This window comes from Drosophila ananassae, chromosome XL, assembly GCF_017639315.1.
Source record: "Drosophila ananassae strain 14024-0371.13 chromosome XL, ASM1763931v2, whole genome shotgun sequence".
In the NCBI taxonomy this organism is placed as follows: Eukaryota; Metazoa; Arthropoda; class Insecta; order Diptera; family Drosophilidae; genus Drosophila; species Drosophila ananassae.
The window spans coordinates 17,279,045-17,293,879 of NC_057931.1; the positions used below are offsets into that span (position 1 = coordinate 17,279,045).

At 35.9% G+C, this 14,835-nt stretch overlaps 1 protein-coding gene across 3 annotated transcripts in view; it reads left to right on the forward strand.

Moving 5' to 3' along the window:
• LOC6503215 (dynamin) overlaps positions 1-14,542 on the forward strand; it is a 128,020-nt gene extending 113,478 nt beyond the window's left edge. For all 3 annotated transcript variants that reach the window (XM_044716688.1, XM_044716686.1, XM_044716687.1), the window contains one exon: positions 13,051-14,542. In XM_044716688.1, coding sequence (XP_044572623.1) covers positions 13,051-13,149 — 99 coding nt within the window. In that variant the 3' untranslated portion in view covers positions 13,150-14,542. The remainder of the gene's footprint in view (positions 1-13,050) is intronic.
• Positions 14,543-14,835: the final 293 nt, after the last annotated feature.

Sequence of the window (14,835 nt, forward strand, 5' to 3'; positions counted from 1 at the left end):
GCTTCGCCCGAAGTTAGCTTTCCTTTCTTGTTTAATTTTAGTTGGTACACATACATTTCAAAAATGATATGTACTAGAAACAATGATGGTCATCTTCATTACACGGCCTACATAATTCAATATATGGTAAAATTTGATCAATTTCTTCTCTTAGGTGTAACGCGGAAACTGTGGGTGATAGAACCTATGTTTGTTCTGGACTTTGGTTCAGGTTAAAAATCAAATTATGCGTGGAGGAAAAAAAAAGTTGGAAATTGTCGGCCTGTGTAATTAAATACTTTTGAAGAGGGTTTTTAAATATTTGAGTATACAACATTGATATGTGGCATGGATGACAGAATTTTTGTATGTTGTACCGAAAAACTGGCGTCAAAATCCGAAAATTACGAATAAAAGTCGAAAACTTCATTTTGTAAAAATTTTGTCCTTTTTGTTTAACAAAATCGAAGATATATTTTTTTTTCAAAAGCTACAACATTTAACTATTGAAAAACATTGAAAATTTTGAAATCGGTTGAAAAAAACGCGTTCAGGAATTTTTATGCGCAAAGAAGTCCCGAAAAACGGGTTTTTAACCATAAATCAAGATTTTGAGGGTGTTACAAATATTTCAAACATGGTTTTGTGATATACTCGACCCAATAAACAATTCCAACTGTCACCAAAGTTCAAAATCACTGTTATACTGTGTTATTCATTATTTTTTCGTATTCTAAGAAATTTATACAATACATACAAAAATTGGGATACAAAAATTGTATTTGGTAATTTAATTTCTTGAATAAGAATACAGGAAGCGTGTTCTGATTCCTTGAAATAATATATTTTTTCGATCCGTTAATTATTACGCTGCAAACATACATGGTGCGCACTAAATTAAAATAAAAGGAGAACATAAAGCAGAAATATATTTGACTGCTGCTTTGTTGGCCATCATCTCAGCTTGGAAAACACTGTAGTGATCAATGAGTCGGATGGACGCTTTGAGGCCTAGTTGTACGGAGTAAACTCCTCCTCCTACACACAGAGTCAGTGTTGGCGGTGCTGTAAATACGCGTCTCTTTTTTGTGAGACAATATTTCAAATGATTCTAATGTTCCTAATAATAATAGAGTATTTAAAGGAGCTTATTTGATTATTTGAACCGACCTACCTTTAATCTTTTCCCTCTCACTTGGGGAAGGTGTGGATTTACCTTTGAAGCAAGCTGAGGATCTGGTTCGGCTTCTAGATGAATGTCAAAATGGGGACGTCGTACCTGGTAATCTTTTGATTTCCACACTTATAGACCTCATCAACCCCCTTGATCGCAGATTATTACCGCTTGTCTTTGCAAATTATTACCATAACGCTTCTATGGAACCACCTCACATATTTCTTAAATCCGTCACATATGAAAACGGCTTCTTAGTTTGAGGCTTAGCTAAATTTTTAGCACGTAGTATGAGTATCGGATTGATGGCCAATAGATTGTTCTCTAAGAATATCAACAATTATATTGCCGCCGGCAAGAAATGTTATCTGCTATGTGTGTAATTTAGCCCAAATAGGTACAAGCATTCAAGGGATGCATGGGATGCATTCACAAGTACAAGCATTCATAGGATACATGGGGCCGGCGGACACACAGTATAAATGCATAAAAGTTTTCAATGTATTGAGTTCCAGCATCATAGCATCATAGTATGCACGAGAAAGATCTATATATAGTAGAGATCTGCATGAGTGGCAAAAACACACATTCAAATGCACAATGCTAAAAATGATTTGAATGAATTTGAGAGCAAAGCCAACATGATGTGAGAGGGTTGGGTTTCTTACGCTTACTCATTTGCACAATCATTTGATAGAAGGAAACGAATTGAGTGAATTGAGAACGTTAAAAACAGAGACGTTTCATTCGAATGATTCGAGTTGTAAATGTAAATAAAAGGAAATAAAAACAAGAAAGGAAAGCTAACTTCGGGCGGAGCCGAAGTTGATATACCCTTGCAGTTCGTTCGCAGTCCGCTAGGTGGCGCCACGCATTTTAAATTATTAGATATATAGCGGATCGTATATAGTCGGCCGATCCTTATGAAATTTGGCATATTGAATTATGCTGCCCAAACAGTAATCTGTACCAAGTCCCAGCTTTCTAACTTAAAAAACACCAAAGTTATGCCAATTCCGATCGTTGTATGACAGCTATAGGATATAGTCGGCCGATCCTTATGAAATTTTGTACATAAGATATTTTGGTCAAATATAACATGTGTGGAAAGTCCCAACCCCAAAAAACACCAAAGTTATGGCATTTCCGATCAATCAGTTATATGGCAGCTATAGGATATAGTCGACCGATCCCGGCCGTTCCGACTTATATACTGCCTGCAAAGGAAAGAAGGATGTGTGCAAAGTTTCAACTCGACTTATATACTGCCTGCAAAGGAAAGAAGGATTTGTGCAAAGTTTCAACTCGATAGCTTTAAAACTGAGAGACTAGTTTGCGTAGAAACAGACAGACGGACAGACGGACCGACGGACAGACGGACAGACGGACAGACGTACATGCTCATATCGACTCAGGAGGTGATCCTGATCAAGAATATATATACTTTATAGGGTCGTAGAGGTCTCCTTCACTGCGTTGCACACTTTTGACCAAAATTATAATATCCTCTGCAAGGGTATAAAAATGGTATCTAGCAGTTACCATATCTTTGGAATACTCATCCAAAGTTCAAATCTCAGATTTTCTACATTATTTTTTGGTCTTCTATGATTTTTCCCCTAACATTTTCCTATGAAAGATTTTTATTTTCTTATTGAAATCAGTAGATCATACCATGTTTTAATTTTGGATTTAAGGGAAAATTCGAAGTAATTTTATTGAATTTATTATAGGTGGTTAAACAATATTTTCTTCAATTAAATTGGAGTTTTTAATCTCATATTTTCAAAAAGTCATGGCTATCTACAACTTCTGTAAAGCTTTCCTAAACAAGCTAAACCTGCAATAGATACTTTTTGAACAAAGAAAAAGTTTTAGATAGCCATGACTTTTTGAAAATATGAGATTAAAAACTCCAATTTAATTGAAGAAAATATTGTTTAACCACCTATAATAAATTCAATAAAATTATTTCAAGTTTTCCCTTAAATCCAAAATTTAAACATGGTATGATCTACTGATTTCAATAAGAAAATAAAAATCTTCCATAGAAAAATGTTTGGGGAAAAATCATAGACGACCAAAAATTGATGTAGAAAATCTGAGATTTCAACTTTGGATGAGTATTCCAAAGATATGGTAACTGCTAGAGATCATTTTTAAATTTTAGTTGGTACACATACATTCCAAAAATGATATGTTCTGGAAACTATGATGGTCATCGCCATTACACGGCCTACATAATTCAATATATGGTAAAATTTGATCAATTTCTTCTCTTAGGTATACCGCGGAAACTGTGGGTGATAGAGCCTCTGTTTGTTCTGGACTTTGGTTCAGGGGAGCTTAAAGGTTATGGAGCAGGTGAAATTATGCGTGGAGATTTTTTGCTGTTGGCCTGTGTTATCTGTTTAAAAACTTTATAAAATGTTTATTTATTCGCATATGAAATGGAGTGCCAGAAAGCTCCGATTTAGAATGCGTATGCACTGAGATAGAGAGTACAAGTGGGCCCGCCTTTTAGCATTGGACGGGCGAAAGCTCGTTAACTTAATGACAAAGATAAAATAAAGCCGAGCGGCCGAGAAGAGTCAGCTTGCGACTAACAACAGCGATGAAAAAATGATTATATGCTAAACTATAATTATTACATTTATATATATATGTTACATTTATATTGATTTAATTTATGGCGTGGCTGCTGCCTGACCCGACATACTCCCCCCAGTTGAGGCCTGTCCTTCAACTTCATCCTTAATGGGCAATAGGCAAAGCTTGGTCACTGCGCGCTTGGTAGTTCCAGAAGCGGTTCTAACCACCGCCACTCGAGGCACTCCATCCCGACCAGAGACTAGATACAGAATTCTAGCCAACGGCCACTTCATGGGGGGGTAGGTTCTCGTCCTTGACTAGCACCACATTGTTAATCGCCAAGGCAGGGCCGGACGCACGCCATTTGCAGCGCTGCTGAAGAAGGCTTTTCACAACGTCCTTGCGGGTTGTGGCTACGAACGACTTTCTCTCCAGATGTGAACCACCGCCACACACAACCCATCCAAGCCGGGTTTTCTGCAGCACCGGTAGGCCAGCTGAGAGCTGGATTTGACCAACACACAGCAGATCATAGAATAGACTGGCTCCGATCGATCCGCTGCGGTCGAAAGTACTGGGGATCAGCCAATGTGAGGTTTGACGGAATATTCCAGCTGGAGACATCCAAGCTCAAACTAGGCTGGAGGTCCGTGAAGTTGGTGGCGATTACAGCGTTGATAAAGGCCGAATATTCAGAGCAATAGGATCGTAGGAGCACATCAACAGAGAATCCGTCTGTCGCGAAGTCAGTGTCGCCAATGCCCGACACTGCCACGAACGATTTGCGTCTACGAAGCTGCAGCTGACTAGCCAGTCGGGGCGTAATCACGTGCACCTGCGATCCAGAATCCAAAAAAGCCCGGCGTGGAACAAAAACCCCATTACGATACCGAATGAGAATGTTCGCTGTGGCCGTAAGGCTATCTCACCGCTGCGACCCTGAGCAACTTTGAGCAAAGTGCATTAGCCGTGGATGGTAAAGCGCCTATTGGCTCGGCGCACTCGGCTGCGACTGATGTAGACGCCACAGCAGAAGGCTGGCTGCTGGAAGACTGTAACTCCAAAAAATGCAACAGACTGTGATGCCTCCTCCCACAACTGCGACAATTATCAGCGAGGCACTCACGCAGGTGATGGCCAGTTTGGAGACATTTCTGACATAGACCTAGTCGCCTAGCCTCGCCAAGGCGGCTCTCAGGGGGCAATGACAAAAATCTAGGGCATGAAGAACCTACATGGGACCACCCACCGCATAATATACAATCAGAGGCAGGTGAATTAGTAATAATAAAGGATGCTCTACTGTTATTTGCGACTCAGAGGCAGGTGAATTAGTAATAATAAAGGATGCTCTACTGTTATTTGCGACTCTACGTCTTCCCACCTAAGTGCCCGGCGCGTAAGCGGCCAAGGCCACATCCATAGCCTCCAAAGTCCTGCAACGCTGTTCCAAAAACTCTGCCATCGACTCCCAAGTAGGGATGAGATCCGAGTTCGAGGCATTTTGACCTTCCTGCCACTTGGCCTGAGAAGCTTGATCCAACCTTTGAAGAAGTACCTGGACAATGATGCAGCCGGCGATCTGAACTGTCGTCCCCAAATTTTTTAAGGCTTGCATATGGGCATTGAACTTATCGGATAGCCCTCGAAGCGCTGCCACTGAGTCACCTTCCAATAGATTGAGGCCCAGAATCTCGTTCATATGAGCCTGAAATATCAACCGACGATTATTAAATCGATTCTCCAAAAGCTGCACTGCGACATCATAATTCTTCTCGGATTTCCAAGGAACGGACTGCCTCTAAAGCGGAGTCCCGAAGACAAGATCGCAACCTCTGAAACTTTTCCACCTTACTTATATAAGGATTGCAGCCTACGATCGTCGAAACGACCGAATGAAACTCAGCCCACTTTGAATATCCTCCGCTGAAAGTAGGAAGAGGAAGAGGAGGCAAGGCTTGAAAACTCCGCTGGCAAGGGTGGAATGGGCAGCAATTCGAGCAGAGCGCAACGACGGTTCGTGCTCGATTTCAGCATGCATCGTAGCTACAAGCTCAGACACTGTCCATCGCAAGTCGCTGCTTATTTCAGCAATGTCTAACTCTTCAAGCTCCCCGTGGATGGCCTTAAAATCCTCGTACATGGCGACCAACTGGCCGTGACGCACATGGAGCATAGCATCCTCCACCTTTGATATTGGCTGCAGGGCGCCTTGGATCCTCTTCAAATCCTGGAGGATACCCTTTGCCTTGCATTTTAAAATCGCACTCCGAGATGGAGTGGGTTCTCCTGTAATGGCGCCGCTGGAGTTCATCGCCAAAATTATACTTCTTGTTTATTTTATTATATTTAATTGTATTTGAGCGCAGCGAACACGATTTATCCCACTGTGCGCTCAGAACCGTACACTGAGTTGTGGAATGTATGTATATATGAACGCTTGTGTGAGTCGAATGCACTTGCAAGTGGAACGTATGTATGTATGTATGTTGGCGGACCGGATAACAATTGTATGTATTGTATTTATTTATATTATTAAATGATTTATGTATAAATACAAAATAATTGTTTTACTGATGCACTGTGTGCCGTTTAAGTTCAAAAATGCACATACGTATGTTAATACACCGCGCCAAAACTGAAACGGGTATGTTCGCACTGTTTTATGCTCGTGGAATTATTTTATTAATTATAATTCATAATTAATTAGATCACGTCACGGTCACCAATGTTTGGTCATTGAGCCTTTTCAATGACCTTTTTCCCTTTTTTCCAAAATAACAAAAAAGGGAATTATCTGTTTTAAAACTTTATAAAATGTTTATTTATTCTCATATGAAATGGAGTGCCAGTAAGCTCCGATTTAGAATGCGTATGTACTGAGATAGAGAGTACAAGTGGGCCCGCCTTTTAGCATAGGACGGGCGAATGCTCGTTAACTTAATGACAAAGATAAAATAAAGCCGAGCGGCCGAGAAGAGTCAGCTTGCGACTAACAACAGCGATGAGAAAATGATTATATGCTAAACTATAATTATTACATTTATATATATATGTTACATTTATATTGATTTAATTTATGCCGTGGCTGCTGCCTGACCCGACAAGCGTTAATAGCTTTTTCAACATCGTTGTTAAGCAAGTGGTTTATGCAGTGAATTTTATCGAAAAGGCTTTAATCATGTTCAACCCACGATCAGTTACAATTACGGGTTTGTCTACTTCAAGGTCACATCCAAAGTCTTTCAAAATCGCCTCTATTTTTATACCCTTGCAGAGGGTATTATAATTTTGGTCAAAAGTGTGCAACGCAGTGAAGGAGACATCTCCGACCCTATAAAGTATATATATTTTTGATCAGGATCACCTCCTGAGTCGATATGAGCATGTCCGTCTGTCCGTCTGTCCGTTTCTACGCAAACTAGTCTCTCAGTTTTAAAGCTATCGGGTTGAAACTTTGCACACACCCTTCTTTCCTTTGCAGGCAGTATATAAGTCGGAACGGCCGGGATCGGTCGACTATATCCTATAGCTGCCATATAACTGATTGATCGGAAATGCCATAACTTCGGTGTTTTTTAAGTTAGAGGGTTGGGACTTTCCACACATGTTATATTTAACCAAAATATCTTGTGTGCAAAATTTCATAAGGATCGGCTGACTATATCCTATAGCTGTCATAGAACGATCGAAATTGGCATAACTTTGGTGTTTTTTAAGTTAGAAAGATGGGATTTGGTACAGATTCTATTTTGGGAAAAATAATTCAATATGCCAAATTTCATAAGGATCGGCCGACTATATACGATCCGCTACATATCTAATAATATAAGATGCGTGGCGCCACCTAGCGGACTGCGACTGAACTGCAAGGGTATATAAACTTCGGCTCCGCTCGAAGTTAGCTTTCCTTTCTTGTTTGTTTTTATATTGGCACTTTGATAAGAAAAAATTGTAATTATACTTGTAACATAAAGATAGGGTTAACAAACCTGTGCTGGGCGAGCCCTTCATTGACTTCTTGGCCATAAGGCGATCGACCAAAACTCCCTCCTTTATGTAATGGACAGTGCACGACAAATATGCTGTTTTTAAGAAGTTATCAGTCCATATGTCACTGGTAATAGCATATCCAAATGCTTTGTACTTTTCTATTTCCGTTTTTATTGGGCCAAAGTGGGTGAAATATATTGATTTTATGTTTCGGAATACGGTTGTTGGACGTGGTAACAGCTTATTTACATCGACATTTGTTATTTCTTATGGACAGGTCACAAATACACAGGTTAATACCTAACAAAAACAAGAACAAAAAAAAATGCGGGAAACTGTCTTTCAAACACCTGGCCTCTTCGACAGTTCCTAAACAACTTACAGAGGCGGAAAAGCAAAAGCCATCTTGCATTTAATAACACACTAATTTACACAGATTAATGTAATACACACAACCTAAAAACCAAACTTTAAAAAACTAGGTCTACAAATATATACATATAGGCTCGTCGGCTTCTTTTATAAATTGGTTGTCCATATTTCCGTCTTTTTGTTGCAGCTCTTTTTTTTTTTAGATTAAGTTAAAAATTTGTAGATAAATTTGTTGCAGCTCTCAGAAAGAAATGTGCCCGAATGATAAGAAACAACTCGAAGGATTCGGGTATACATGACATTGACATAGTTCTAATTTCACTTTTCGTTTCGTTCATTCTCTGTCATTTCGTTTGACGTCTCAAATTTCGAGAGGAACCCAAGCTTACATTCATACAATGTCATTTCATTTCCATCATTCCACTCACTCCATTCTATTCGATTCGAATTATTAGACGTATGTTATGAATGTAATCATGCAGATGTCTAATATATAGCCAATGAATTAACAATTTTTTTTTGCGTCCGACATCAATCGTAAAGATTGTTATAATAATAATAATAATATGTAATAATAATTTTTACCAAAAAATATGTCAAGACTTATTTGGTTTTGGGAAAACTTATGTGGAAACAACTAAATTTCTATCGACTCAGTTGGATCTACTTGGACCACTGCGGTCGGCAAAGTCCCATTCTAGGGGTTTCTCTGCCCACGCTCTACCGCACACACATAGTATAAACGAACGAAACGTCATTCTCGCTGCCAAATTTCGGCTATTCTTTACAACTACAAATGCATTGAAAACATTTCAATGTATTGTCTGCCGATCACAGGTCTGATGCAAATATTTAACTTTGGTCCGATTTTCAGTCATGCACTAATATAATGTAGCCTTAGATAAATTTGACGATGCATTAAACTCGTGTGCCGTGGAAATTTAAGTCCGCTTAAAATACTGGTTTACAAGGCCCCTCATCAACATAAAAATAAACACAAAAAAAAACTACCTGTAGTCAAACTTCACCGTCCATAACGCAGGATGTTATAGGAGTTAGATGCGTCGCTGCTGGACACAGTTTACTCAAGATCCGAAGCAGTTTTAAACCCTTTTAAAAAATAAGTATAAACATGTTTCTTTTCCTCCTTTGCTTACGATTAAAAACATATCTGCGATCTCTGATCTGGATATCAATTCGCAAAATTTTGTCAAACTTATTCACTTTCAAAAATGTAAAATCAGCCATACGTATGTATATAATTCAAACAGCTATTCGTATTTTCAGTTCATCATTTTCTGAACTTAGTTAGTTTGTTATCGGATTTTAAAAAGTTCAAACTCGTTTTTTCACCACGCTGTGTGCTAATTAAGCCAAAGCTCTGTGCAAACTTATACTTAAACTCTTTAATTATCTCTGGAAACTTAGAACTTTTCTTACGTGAAAGAAATCTCTTGTAATTCCTTAGCATAAAAATCCGATGCTGCAACTATAGGGTATCCCTAAATTTCAAAATTATGTATTTAAAAAACTAATTACTCTTAATTTGCAATACCTTGTAGTTCGATCATTTAACTATGCCTCACTTTCAAACAAATGATATTTACACCGACTTTGGTAAATAATTTGACACAGTGAATCATCACTTAATACATCCAGGTCAGTAAACTGAATCTTGGGATATTCTTTAAACCTCCTTACTAGATTTCTAGATATTTAGGTAGAAGAACACATAGTTCTTTTTTTAATGTATATTTCCGCTTAGTCCGTGGTACATCTGGACCTTGGCCTTCTATTAGACTTAAAACTTAAATTTGCCGACCATATCTCCACAATGGTTCATAAAAGTAAGGGTGTTCTTGGCTTGCCTGGGTTTCGTTCTTATGAGCTATTTTTAGTTCTCCCCAAAAAATTATGCTTATTCATAAAGAGAATGTCTCTTAGGAATCGTATATTTCTCGCTTTTTGATGGAAACTGTGAGATATACATTTTTTTCGAGCAGTCCCTGTTTTAAAATGCAAAACAAGAAAGGAAAGCTAACTTCGGGCGGAGCCGAAGTTTATATACCCTTGCAGTTGAGTCGCAGTCCGCTAGGTGGCGCCACGCATCTTATATTATTAGATATATAGCGGATCGTATATAGTCGGCCGATCCTTATGAAATTTTGCATATTAAATTATTTTGCCCGAATAGGAATCCATTAAAACTCCCATCCTTCTAACTTAAAAAACAACGAAGTTATGTCATTTCCGATCAATCAGTTCTATGGCAGTTATTGGATATAGTCGACCGATCCCGGCCGTTCCGACTTATATACTGCCTGCAAAGGAAAGAAGGGTGTGTGCAAAGTTTCAACTCGATAGCTTTATAACTGAGAGACTAGTTTGCGTAGAAACAGACAGACGGACAGACGTTCAGACGGACATGCTCATATCGACTCAGGAGGTGATCCTGATCAAGAATATATATACTTTATAGGGTCGGAGATGTCTCCTTCACTGCGTTGCAAAAATAAATTTAACTACGGCGCTAAGGTTGATAAATCCTAACATATATGTAGTAGTTTATATTAAATATATTTCTGATTGGATATATATGCAAATATCGGATATAGTTTTTCGATCGCCTTGGGAATATCATTATCAAAGCATTTTTTAAGAAAGTCATAAGTTTTTATCTTAAGGGGGCATGCGCAGTTGGAGCGCCAAAAAATATAAATTTTTCCCGAATTTTTTTCTCGTAAACTATTGAATTTTTTTTAAATATGTAGTAGTTCTGTCAGTTTGATATTTGATGCTGGCACAAGTACCAACAAAACCAATGAAGATATTTTCCTCTTTAAATCGAATATTCCGTCCCAATTCGCAGATTTTTTTAACTTTATTACATAAAACTCAAAATTGACTTCTTTTTTGATGTTTTAATTTTGTATTTCCTTACAGAGGGTATTATAATTTTGGTCAAAAGTGTGCAACGCAGAGAAGAAGACATCTCCGACCCTGTAAAGTATATATATTCTTAATCAAGATCACCTCCTGAGTCGATATGAGCATGTCCGTCTGTCCGTCTGTCTGTTTCTACGCAAACTAGTCTCTCAGTTTTAAAGCTATCGAGTTGAAACTTTGCACACACCCTTCTTTTCTTTGCAGGCAGTATATAAGTCGGAACGGCCGGGATCGGTCAACTATATCCTATAGCTGCCATATAACTGATTGATCGGAAATGCCATAAATTTGGTGTTTTTTAAGTTAGACTGTTTGGGACTTTTTGAACATAAGATATTTTGGCCAAATATAACATGTGAGGATCGGCCGACTATATCCTATAACTGTCATAGAACGATCGGAATTGGCGTAACTTTGGTGTTTTCTATGTTAAAAAAATTGGTGCAGAATCCATTTCGGGCAATCTTATCCATCTGCCAAATTTCATAAGGATCGGCCGACTAAATCCTATAGCTGCCATATAAATGAACAATCGGAAATGGCATAACCTTGCTATTTTTAAAGATGCTTGGGGCTGTTTCCAACATTGATATTAGAAAATTGATTTGATGGTGCAATTTTCATATGGATACGCCAACTATATACGATCTGATATATATATAATTACATAAGCTGCTTCCTGACTGCAAGGGCATATAAAATTCGTCGCCGCCCGAAGTTAGCTTTCCATTCTTGTTTAATGATAATGATATTGATAATGATAATGATAATGATAATGATAATGATAATGATAATGATAATGATAATGATAATGATAATGATAATGATAATGATAATGATAATGATAATGATAATGATAATGATAATGATAATGATAATGATAATGATAATGATAATGATAATGATAATGATAATGATAATGATAATGATAATGATAATGATAATGATAATGATAATGATAATGATAATGATAATGATAATGATAATGATAATGATAATGATAATGATAATGATAATGATAATGATAATGATAATGATAATGATAATGATAATGATAATGATAATGATAATGATAATGATAATGATAATGATAATGATAATGATAATGATAATGATAATGATAATGATAATGATAATGATAATGATAATGATAATGATAATGATAATGATAATGATAATGATAATGATAATGATAATGATAATGATAATGATAATGATAATGATAATGATAATGATAATGATAATGATAATGATAATGATAATGATAATGATAATGATAATGATAATGATAATGATAATGATAATGATAATGATAATGATAATGATAATGATAATGATAATGATAATGATAATGATAATGATAATGATAATGATAATGATAATGATAATGATAATGATAATGATATATGTCATATTTTATGAAATGACATCTATATTTATGACATATGACATCTTGAAAAATAGGAAAGTTGGCCCAATCGTTTCTATGGCAGCTCTTTGATATAGTTGTATAGTTGTGGCTTTTATAAACTGTATAAAGTAAAATTCATAGAAACTGACAGACAGCCGGACAGATGAACATGGTTTATTTTTATAAATTTTTATAATATATAGCAGCGATGCCCAAAACCCTACCCCTACTGTATAAGGTCGGCGATGATTCTTTCAAAGCATTAAAACCATTTGGAAAAATGAATATACCCTGTTATATCTACCTGGCTGGCTCGCAAGCTGGTGGTAATTTAGCCACCGTTGGCACAACCTATATGCAAAAATGAATAGATAAATTTTCAAAATTAAATAAGGAATTTTTTTAATTTTCATTTTTTTATTTGCTTACCTTAAGTTATTATTGCGTAAGCTAAATTAATTCATTTGATTTTGCCGATTATTTTCTTTTTCTATCTTTTTCATGTATACACCATGCATCTGTAAAATAATTAAAAAATCCCGTAACAATATTTAAAAATATCTAACTATATCATCATTGCCAGACGTCGTTAATTTTTGTGAGCCACCGAGATGCGTCGATAGCCGATTCACCTTTAAATATGACTTGCTGTCAATTTAAACAACAAATCTCTCTTCGATAAAGGCGACAATGATATTATTCCGGCATAATCAACAAAGATAACCACGATGTCAAATCAAGAAGTTACAAATTGTTTGTGTGTAATTGTAGTATACTATTATTCTGCCACGTTAATGTTCATTAATAAACGAAAATAACCCTGTGAAAATTCACGTCATTAATTGTAACCCATAAAAACCCATACGAGTTAATTATATGTAAAGATAATATTGTCTAAAAGAAAAATATGCTCAAAAAGAATATATCTACACATATATATAATTATACGTGACAAATGCTTGTTGGTTTGTGGATTCACTAAAACCTAATTAAATTAAAAAGAAAATTAAATTTTGTTTATAAACTACTTTTTGAGTTGTTGTTGAATATTATATTAAGATTATTCTATCATATAAAATATAAATATAAATATGCCAGCTTGAAAATATGTAATTCACAGAACATTCCATTGTACTTAAACAGAATTATAGTTATTGTAAGTATATATTTTATTTTAAAATATTGCTATTTATTTATATTGAGGATTTTATGAATCTTTGATGCAACATTTTTGTTTTGAAAACATTTTTAAAAGAGATTTAAAAGCTGTGCGTAGGGGAAAACCTGAGGAAAATATTTCCATACCCTTGCATAGTGTATTTTAGTCCTTGTATAAAATTGTGCGATGCAGTGAAGGTAAAATTTTCGATCCTTGAAAGTATTCTTGATTAGGTTGACCTTCCAAGTGGCCGATTTCCAGTATATTTCTATTGAAACTAATCATTCAGTTTTAATGCTTTCCGCATCGTGGTTTCAAACACGATTTTTTTTTGTTCTTGGCGAATGGTAGTGTTTGTATGTGGGAGTTATTCAATGAACAGCTTAGATAGAAATTCTTTAAAATTGGTCAACTAATATTTAACACCATTCAATATGTCTATAAGTTTCACTTTTTTAAATAGAAGATAAGATGTTTCTGCAAAACCTATTAAATACTGTCATTATTATTGGCCACTTACATCCTATAGTTCTTCGGAATTTCTAGCCAGTTTTGGAAATGTAATTTAAAAATTCAATTGCAAGGGTATGTAGGCTTCGGTTCTACCCGAAGTGAGCTTTACTCTTTTATTTATAGTTGTCAATCGGTGAAGCTAGTTAAAAATTGTTACGTTTAAATTATGTATATTTAAAATAAATTTTCAAAATTATGAACATTAAAATGGGTTTACAACAAATTCCGAAAACTGAACTTAACACAATATAAATTTAATTCGTTGTAATAATAAAGCTATGATTCATAAACATTATGTTTTATGGCTGAACAAATGTCTTATTTAAGTTTGGAAACAAATAAAAGAGATGCTTGAATTCCGATGCGCTCCGCATGTCGGAATTCGCCACCTATTCTCCCAAAATCACTTTTTTTATCAAAGTTTATTGGGTATTCTGGTATAGAAATAGTATGATTTATTTCATTTTAATATTAATTACTCATTAATTAATTATTGATAATTAATTATTATTGGTAAATTTTAAATAGTTCTTAAAGTTCTTTTCAGAAAATTTAATTCTAGGATAAATAAAATTTTGCCCAAAGGTAGGCAACTGAAAAATGGAGACGATGACCTATTCTTAGTGTGATTTAGTGAGATGCTATTTTTGTTTTATTAGTTTAATGTTCACATTACTTATCATTTTTGGGTCAGAA